Source organism: Psammomys obesus, unplaced genomic scaffold (assembly GCF_907164565.1).
Source record: "Psammomys obesus unplaced genomic scaffold, mPsaObe1.curated_primary_1811, whole genome shotgun sequence".
Lineage (NCBI taxonomy): Eukaryota > Metazoa > Chordata > Mammalia > Rodentia > Muridae > Psammomys > Psammomys obesus.
The window spans coordinates 17,766,403-17,776,352 of record NW_026596040.1 but is presented as its reverse complement, the minus strand read 5'-3'; the positions used below and the strand labels follow the sequence as shown (position 1 = coordinate 17,776,352).

The following is a 9,950-nucleotide window of genomic DNA, read 5'->3' as shown; positions in this document are numbered from 1 at the left end:
ATGCTTATCAAATTCTTCTTTAGAAACTCACTTTTGTATCATTTATTTTCTTTCATTTTTTGTTTGTGTTCGTGAGTGTGTGTGTGTGTGTGTGTGTGTGTTGGGAGGGAGGCTGGAGGCCAGATTTGACTGTCTCCCTCATTGTTGTGATGGGGTCTCTCATTGAGTCTGGAGCTCACTGTTGCCACTGAATGGGCCAGCTAGCAGGCCTCAGGGATTCACTGATTCTGCCTTCCCTGTGCCAGGATTGTAGGCATGTGCCACCGTGCCTAGCTTTTTGTGTAGATTTGAGTGATCCAGTTTAGGTCCTCATGTTTTGTGGCAATCACTCGCTGTTCATCTTCCAAGCCCCTCACTTTAAAAAAAATTATCTATCTATCTATCTATCTATCTATCTATCTATCTATCTATCTGGTTAGTTACTTAGTTTTTTTGAGATGGGGGTTTTCTCTGTAGAGCCTTGGCTGTTCCTTGTAGACCACACCGGCCTTGAACTCACAGAGATCCACTTGCCACAGCCTCCCGAGTGTTGGGATTTCAGGTGTGTGCCACTGCACCCGGCTTCATTTGTTCTTTTAAATTAATGGTTATTGTTAACATCGAAGTACAAGGAAGATGAATACTCAAGGGACTCAAGCCCCTTGAAATATTTATATATGCTGTCACTTCCTTAAAAAGCCTCACTCAGGGGATGGGAGAGATAGCTCATCAGGTAAGGGCGCCTGCGGTCATAGCTGGTGATTTGAGTTAATCTCTGGCACTCACGTGGTAGAGAGAGAACTGACCCTTACATGTTGTTCTCCAACCTCCACACACTTGCTGTAGTGTGCGCAAACACGCACGCACGCACGCGCGCGCACACACACACACACACACAGAGGCTAAATCAATACAATAAAAAAACCCCACAGAGACACGCACTGTAGATAAATAATAAATAAAATGTAATTAAAAAGGCCCATTCCAGAATTCATTTAGGATCTACGGATGCAGCTCAGTTGAAAGAGCGCCTGTCCGGCACTGACAACATTGCATGAACTGGGATGTGGGAGTTACACACCTGTAATCTAGCACTCCAGAGGCAGAGCGGGAAGACGGGGTGTTCGAGGTCACCTTTGGCAGAATACGGAGTTGGAGCCAGCCTGAGCCACTCTGCCTCAAACACACAAATCCATCTGGGCAAAAGACCTGCCTAAGCTTGATCCCCTGCTGCAGGGCTTGAGGAGGTGGAGCGCAAATGGGGAGAAATCGCCGCTGATGGGCCCGCTTTTTTTTTTTTTTTGGTACCTCCAGCCTTATTATTAAAACGGGAGAGAGAATGGCAAACTCTCCTGACTAAGGGCAAACATCTCATAAAATGTCAATCAAACCTAGGAATCAAGCACCCGTCCACTGATTTCAAAGCTCATTTTCTTTCCTTGATACCATTATAACCCAACAAACTTAAACCTTTTTTTTTTTTTTTTTTTTTTTTTCTAGCTTATAGAATAAATACTCCATGGTGGTGGTGGTGAGCGTGAAGTTGAATGTCATAGTTCGGAGGTGAGGAGACTTAAAAATCACAGCAAGTCTTAGGTAAGAGAATTTACCTAAGGAAATTCTGTAAGGAAACAGTGTTGACCAGAGAGTTTTAGGCAATGAGTTATTTATTAAAAGCCAGTGCACCAGGCACAGCTACCCAGCAGGCTGACAAATACGAAGGACATAACCAATCCACTTATTAGCTTATCCGATTAAACAAAATACATTTCATAGAAATGATTATAAAATGCATTGCAGATAGAATGTTTTACACTTACAGATCTTACGGCACCCTAAATAATTATTAATAAAAACCAGCCTATCCATCCTGTAAGTAAGGTTAGCAAACCACCACTTATTGCTTTATGGTAGGAGAAAGCATCAATTACCACGCTGAAATGGGTTTGAGAGTCCAACAGACACCCTGTTTCAAAGCTGCTACCATAGTCCATTTACAATCTTAGAAACGGTGCTTTCCAATGCACATTAAATTACTGCGACAACTTTTGGCTTAAAGATTAGTTTTGGTTTCAGAGTGAATCTACTTTAGTATTTCAGTCACACACCTCAAAGATTCCTGATCAAAGGCGGGGGTGGGGGTGGGGGGAGAAATCACTCCAGTTAAGGACTAGACATGGGAACAAGGCAGCACAACAAAGATGGGGCTTTTAATTCCCTTTACCAGATACGCTTACAAAATTGAGTTGAAAAACTAAAACGGGTAGATGAAAGAAAACAGAATATAAGGCAAAAAGGCAATGGCAGCGGCGTCAGGGGGTGGGGGTGGGTAGGGTGGAATAGGGTGGGGCGGGGCTTGGCAGGGTGAGCCGGAGAAACACTGGACAAAAACGCAGGTGTTTGAAGCAAACCTGCCCATTTGGAGACATTCACCGCCTTGTTGGTGGCTCCTGGCTAATTCCTTAGAGGACCATATTGAGTTTGTTGGTATACCGTGTACCCCCTTAGGTGTGAAGGTTGGTTGGGGCGGGTGAAGGGAGTGAAGGGGCGGCTGGGAGAGTTGAAGAGCATGGAGTGCTTGCTGTATTACTAAACCATTACCATAACCCCAGCGCTACAGGGGTCCTCCGGGACCTTGCTCACCTCCCGAGACAGGTCTATTTTCTTCAGGCAGCAGCAGAGACAAGGTCAACCTTTATTGCACGAAAGCAAGATTATTCCCCTCCTTCCCCCATTACTGAACCAGAGACCTCCGAGCACACACATCTGGATTCTCAGTCTCTTGCGCCTCTGGCCAGCAGGGGGCGCACGGCAGACTGTCGGGAAGCACCTTCTTCGAGGGAAACCGTGAGGTATTAGGTTGGCCCCAGCAGCTGGTCTCTCAGTCACCATTCTCGAGCAGCTTTTGTAAGTTGTTTTGTATCTTGAGACAATAAAAAGAGATGCTGTTGTTATAAAGTACAATATGTGTCTTAAGAGTACATTTGCTATGGCCTGGAAATGCAGGGCATTTTTTCTACCTAGAATAAAAGGCTACACAGAGGTTACATTTAAATAAAGCTCCGTTCCGTGGTTTTAAGTAGCAGATGTGTCATAATGTTTAGCAACTCTTTTACACATTACTTTGTGTCCTATCCACATACTGACTTCAGAGAGACCTGAAGACTACTGTCCACAGTTGGGCATGAAAACGCTCTCAAGAAACACAAAATAAGGGAGTTTTGATGAATTCAGAGCAAAAGGGTGTTGTCCCCCTTTAACCTCAGCATGTGGTCTGCATAGTGAGGTCCAGGACAGCCAGGGTTACACAGAGAAACCCTGCCTCAAAAAACAAAACCAAACCAAAAACAAAACCTCCAAAACAACAATAATAAACAAACAAAAAACCAACAACAAAACCAAACCAAATCAAACCAACAACCAAAAAACAAAACGAAACAAAGCAAACAAACAAAAAATAATTCAGAGTAAGGGATTCTGAAGCGCAAGTGTTATGAATGGGAGCAGAGGAACCCCGTGGTCAAAGAAGAACATAGCCTTCATCTATGGCCTGGTATTTGTGTCCCTCTTACAAAACTCACGTTGAAACAAAATTCCCAAAGTCCTATGACCACGGTACTTTGAGGTGGGGCTTTACTCTCAGTTGCATTAGTGGTTTGATAGGAAGAGATACCCAAGGTCGCAAGCTTGCTCTGTCTCATCATGGAGTTCCCATCAGCAGGAAGTCCTCTGACAAGTATGTGCACCACCCCCAACTTTGAACCTGCCAGCCTCCAGCCTAAGAGCTTTATAAATCACCCAATTTGTGGGATTAAACGATAGCAAACTGAGACCGCCCAACAAACTAAGACGCTGCTCGGAGAAAGGCTGTGACAACCAACAGCATGCTCACGGCAAGGAAAAGGACAGGGGCTCCAACATGCACACGTGGGCACTCATGTTCTCTCACCTCGACCATGCCACCCCATACAGAGGCAGGGTCTACGTATGAAATGAGGACGGGAGGATAAGTTATAGGACCATACGCACAGGTAGCAAGCGACAGCGTAAGAATGAAAACAAAAACATGACTCTAAAATTTATATTCTTCCTATTGCATCCTCCTAAGGAAATAATTACTTCTTCACCCACTGGGGGAGAGGGGACATTGCTGCCCGAGAGATGACTTAGCAGGTAAGAGCACTTTCTGCTTTTGCAGAGGACCCTGGTTTGGTTCCTAGCATCCATATCAGGTGGCTTAGTGCCCGTAACTCCAGTTCCAGGTGATCTAATGACTTCTACCCTCAAGGGTTACCTGCACACATTCGGGGTGTACACACATGCCAGCAAACACTCATACCCTAAAAGATACAAATAAGATTTCAAGCGCTCTGAGGTGGGGAAACGGCTCAGGAGGTGTCACAGCTAGCTTCCCCTTCACCTTGTCACGAACCTAGAGGCACCCGGGAAAAGGGAATTGCCGCCATCAGAGTGGCCTGTGGCCCTGTCAGTGAGGCGTTTTCTTAATTGTTAATTGATGCAGGAAGGCCCCGCTCAGGGGGCGACGCCATTCCCAGGTAGGTGGGCCTGGGGTGTGTAAGAGAAGTAGTTAAGACCTGAGTTCTCCGCACCCAAGTGCTAGCTCACAACTGTCTCTAACTCCAGCTTTGCAGGGAGGTGGGACTGGGTGGGTGTCCAGCTCCCTCTTCTGGCCTCTGCATGCACTGCTTACACGTGGTTCATACACATACACACAGTAAAAACACTCAGATACATAGAATAAAACATTTAAAAAAATAAAAAAAAAATGGGGGTGGGAGAGATGGCACAGTGTGTCAGAGTGCTTCCTGCTTCTGCAGAGTACCTGGTTTCCAGCACCCGCATAGTGGCTCACAACTCCAGTTCCAGGGGATCTGTCCTCCCTGGGTACGAGGCTCACGCAAGGTACTCTTATATACATGCAGGCAAAACACTCATGCACACAGAGTAAAATAAGTCTGAAGGAAGGAAGGAAGGAAGGAAGGAAGGAAGGAAGGAAGGAAGGAAGGAAGGAAGGAAGGAAGAATCTGAGCAAGCCAGTAAGCAGCACTCCTTCCTCCATTGTTCTCTGCTCCAGTTCCTGCCTCGGCTTCCCTGGATGACTGACTGTACCTTGTAAATTGCAATAAGCCTGTTTATCCCAAGCTGCTTTTGGCCAGTGTTTTTTCACAGCAACAGAGAAGGAAACTAGGACAGTGGACCAGTCTTATTTTACCTGTGACCATCACGAAGGCCCTGTAGTTATTCTCAATTCTGTGTCAGATGTTTAGAGGCCAGTCCTGGTTGCCAAGGCTGACAATCTGAGTTTGATCCCTGAATCCCATACAGACTCCCACAAATCGTTGTCTGACTTCCACATTTGCAGGCACGCACATACACACCAACACACACACACATACACACCAACACACACACACACACACACACACACACACAAATATGGGAGGAAAAAACCCAACAAACCTAAACAAAACCAAAAGCCTTTGCTCCGCTTCATATCTGCCCTGTCTAACTCTCAGGAGAAAAGGATAGGTGAAAAAAGCTGGAGCAGAAAGGGACTGAAATAAACACCCAACATACGTAAACATACCTATAAAGAGGAACAAACACAGAAGCAAAACCCAAACAACAACAAAAAAAGATAAATAAACAACCAGCAGCTAAAACCTCCAGAGGCCAGTAAATATACAAAATGCTGATTTTCAGGGGTATTAGAAAATGTAAGCAGTGGCCATGGAGATGGCTCGGTGGATAAAAATGCTTGGGGTGTGACTTTATTGACCTTGGTTCCTGGAACCCAGTGAAGAAAGAAATGACTCTCAAAAGTTGTTCTCTGATGACTACATGTGTATACACTCCTTATACCCCCTCACATCCCATAATAATAAACAGAACGTATAAAGAACAGTCCTAGTGGGGTTCAATTTCACAGTGCCAGACGGGTAGTCAGGGCCACCAGCCTGGTGTGACTGAGAGAATGTGGGGATAGCTGGGGGTGGACCTGAGTTGGGGAGCAGATGGGAATTACTCTTGGATTTCCTGTGAGGGTGACTTAAAGAGCAGTGACAACCATGAACGGAAACAGGGCAGTCAGAGCTGGGGAATGTTCATGAGGCTTATGTATGTCCAGTCTCTGACAGCGGAAAGGATTTGCTGCAAAGAGCTGAGTCATGTCTCCGAATTTCCCACAGTGTATCATGGCCTCTCCATTCCCAGGCTGTGCCAGGCAGCTGCTCAACCGCTTCTGGGAACATTTTGGCCTAAATCTTTGTACAGCCTCTGCTTTGGGATACAAGTGGTCATCTTTCATTTCTGGCGGCCTCCCTAGCTGCCCAGCTGGGCTGGGCTTGAGCCCCACACAGACATGCCAACTGCCAATATGAACACGCCTTTCTGTTTTCTGTTCCCTTGTTACAGAACTCGGTGTCCTGGCAGGGCCTGGTGGGAGAGGAGGAAGAAAGGCAAGGGAAGGTGAAAGGATTCTGTGTGCTTCTGATCCAAAGAACAAATTTACAAGTCAGAAGGAGTAAGACTGAAAAACAACAGCGCCCCATTCTGGAGAGCATCAGGTAAAGGATTAGTGCAAAACCAACCAACGACTTACTGAGTGTGAAAGGACTGAAATATTAAAACTGCCCTGGGAATCAGGTGGAACTCCAAGATATTTATGAATGGTTATCCTCTCCTCATTCACCCTCTTATCATCCTAAATCTAAGAATGCCCTAAGCTAAGGACAGAGCTGAGCCAGGGAAGATGCTTTGCAGGTAGAAGCATGAGTGGTCTCACTCGCAAAGACACATTTATTTACTGTAAAGATTGAATCCACATCCTCTTGAGTGGTGGACAAGCTCTACCACTGAGCCAGTCCCAAGCAGAGGACTTTTCCCCCTCCTAAGACAGGGTTTCTCTGTGTAGCTCTGGCTTACACAGAGTCCTGGAAGTCACTTTGTAGACGAGGCTGGCCTCGAACTCAGAGATCTTCTTGCCTCTGCCTCCCAAGAGCTGGTGTTTCATATACGTCTATGTGAGGGTATTGGATCAGTGACAGACAGTTGTGAGCTGCCATGTGGGTGCTGGGAATTGAACCCATGTCCTCGGGAAGACAGTCAGTGCTCTCAACCACTGAGCCATCTCTCCAGGCCCTAAAACAAGCAGACAACTTATAACTACACTTGGCCAGAGGTTCAAATTCTAGATCCCCAGTTCACCATCTATCTCTGCCTCCTTGAACAAGGCTCTCTCCTTATGAGCCAAGGCAGTAACAGGGGTTAAGCACGGTATTTTTTGTAAGCGGGGATTCCACTCCGTGGCTGGTCAGTGTCAATGGCCACTTTCCAGTGTTCTCATGTCCAGTCAAGGACACACATGAGAGACCAACCAAATCTTTACTTTGCAGAAAATGAGATTAAATTTTGTTCCTTTATAAAAATAAAGGCCTTTAGCACTTGGGAGACAGAGGCAGGTAGGTCTCTGAGTTCTAGAGTTCTAGGCCAGCCTGGTCCACAAAGTGAGTTCCAGGACAGTCAGGGTGGTTACAGAGGAAAACTATCTGGGGGGTTGAGTGGGGGTGGGAGGGCAGTGGCCAGTAGCAATTGAAAGGAATGACCAGATTGCCACACACACACACACACACACACACACACACACACACACACACACACACACACACACACATCGACTCACCTTTTCTAATTTCACTATGTTAGCTGTAAGCTCTTGGCAGAGGGCTTCCACATTCAACTGTACTTGCGATCCCAGGCGTGATGGGGGTGTCTGCCTGTAAGGAAAAAGGGAAGCATCACTAAGAGCAACCATGGCAAAGAAAGTCATGGAATGAGTACAGCTTAAGGCTGAAAGGAAAGCTAGGCTAGAGGAGAGGACTGCCCTCATTTTGCCTGTGACTGTCTCAAAAGCACAGTCATAGCCCTCAGCTCGAGGCTAGACGTCTAGGGGACAGTTCTGGGTTTAGCTGGAACTCTCTTAGGCTGCTTTTCTTTAAGTACTTTGCTGTGCCTGGGCTCGCACACACTGCTCAGAAAACTGTTCTCAAGCACGTGGTTTCTTAGAGTCTTTGTTCAGATCTCAACACCCTCTCTATCCTCACTGCAGCTACATGTACATCCAGGGCTGCTGGCCTCAGCCATGGGAGAAGGAGCCATTTACACTAGAGTACACAAAAAACCCAGGGAGTATCTTTACCTAGTTAAATTTCCACACAGCCATGAGCCCTCACTCCAGTTCTTTCCTTAAGACTTCTTATATAAATATGCACATGTAACTCATCATACCAGTTGACTATTCATGGCTGGAATCCTATACTGGATTGCTGTGCCAGCTAATGCCACAGGAACTTTGGAGTAAGTACATTTTCCTAGAAGATGGTCTATTAGTACTTCTTGCATTTCCATGATAAACCACGGTCTTCATCATCTGCATTTTTCTTGGTTGTGATTCTTTAAAGTAACATTTATCTATTTTTAAAGATTTATTTTTATCTTACATGTATGAGTGTTTTGTCTGCTTCTATGTCTGTGTACCATGTGCGTATAGTGCCCTTGTGTATAGTAGATGTAGAAGATGGTACTGGACCCCCACAGGTGGTTGTGACCTGCCATGTGGGTGTTGGAAACCAAGTGTAGGACCCCCGAAAGAGCAACAGCTGTGCTCTTAACAGCAGGGCCGTTTCTTCAGCCTAGGACTTAACTTTAGTGATTCAGTTTTTGATGTTAATGACTGGTCTGATTTATTTTCTATCCAGTTCATTTTTGAGACAGAGAGGCCTTAATAAATTGCTGATGACTACATCTTAAGAAGGGTGTCTACTATGGGATCGTACTACGCTCATAAAACCTTAATTCCTGAAAATAGAATTTAAATCCTTCATCTAGTTCAGGGGACTGGAGCCTTGGAGAACTGACTTATCAACAGGAGGTTCTGAGCGACAGCAATGTTCTCACCATCAGGCATGGAACGGGAGCGGAGTGGTGTCCCGAGGAGCCTGCAGCCTGCTGGCAACACTTGCCAAAGGTATGGGCTCAAAGACAAAAGGCTCCTCACAGCACAGAATCAGATTACACACCTGGCTCACTCCGGACAAAGGGCCCAGGGAGGGTCAGGATGTGGGATGGTGCTATATCAACAGTCCTTCCTCTGACGGGCGTCTGCCTGCCTTACGTCATGTGTGTGTGTGGTTTCATTTTTCTCCGTAGATTATCTTTGAGACTATACTTCCTCTTGGGCTGACTTCAGGAGGGAGAGCAAACATTTCGTTTGCCGGAAGCCCTCTGTACTGCTAAGTTAATTATCTGGTACTACAACATGAGGTATATTTTTCTAATAAACCAACTCCTGAGAAGACAGGAAATAACAGTCCACAATCATTTGGTGTCACCTCTAATACAGAGAGCTGTACTAATATTTTCAATGTGATGGGCGAGCAAGGGTCGGATATATGGGTCTGTTCTAAACTGCTTGCTAGGGTTCTGTAGTCATTTATTGGTTCAGATATTATTCATGGCTCTTACACGACCTGTATGAAAGCATACGTATAAGCCATAGAACAAAGACTTTAGGTAATTTAGGTAGACACTGAAGAAGGGCCTAGACCAGGATATGACACAGTAGAAAGTAGAGATTCCAGAGTAGTGCCATTGGTATTACCCAGGATGTTCCATTCCAGCCTTATTCCCTCAGGAACTCTGGGATGGGCCCATGGTCTGTTTTAGCCAACCCTTCAGTGGAATCTGATATACACTGAGGTCTGAGAGGCCCTGGTGAAAGGGGAGCCGAGGGGCTCTGCAGTTGACATATCTGTATTTGAACCCTGGTGTCATTACAAACTGAAAGACCCTTCATATATATATTTACATATAATAAAGGAAAATTTGATTTATATATGTATATACCTATTCTATTCTATTCTATTCTATTCTATTCTATTCTATTCTATTCT

General features: G+C 45.5%; 1 protein-coding gene across 2 annotated transcripts in view; it reads right to left on the bottom strand.

Moving 5' to 3' along the window:
- Nucleotides 1-1,628: 1,628 nt before the first annotated feature.
- Nucleotides 1,629-9,950, bottom strand: part of Gramd2b (GRAM domain containing 2B) — a 94,992-nt gene continuing 86,670 nt past the window's right edge. For both annotated transcript variants that reach the window (XM_055622570.1, XM_055622571.1), the window contains exons 13-14: nucleotides 7,682-7,775; nucleotides 1,629-2,902 (exon numbers count right to left, since the gene is read on the bottom strand). In XM_055622570.1, the coding sequence (XP_055478545.1) occupies nucleotides 2,861-2,902; nucleotides 7,682-7,775 (136 nt within the window). In that variant the 3' untranslated portion in view covers nucleotides 1,629-2,860. The remainder of the gene's footprint in view (nucleotides 2,903-7,681; nucleotides 7,776-9,950) is intronic.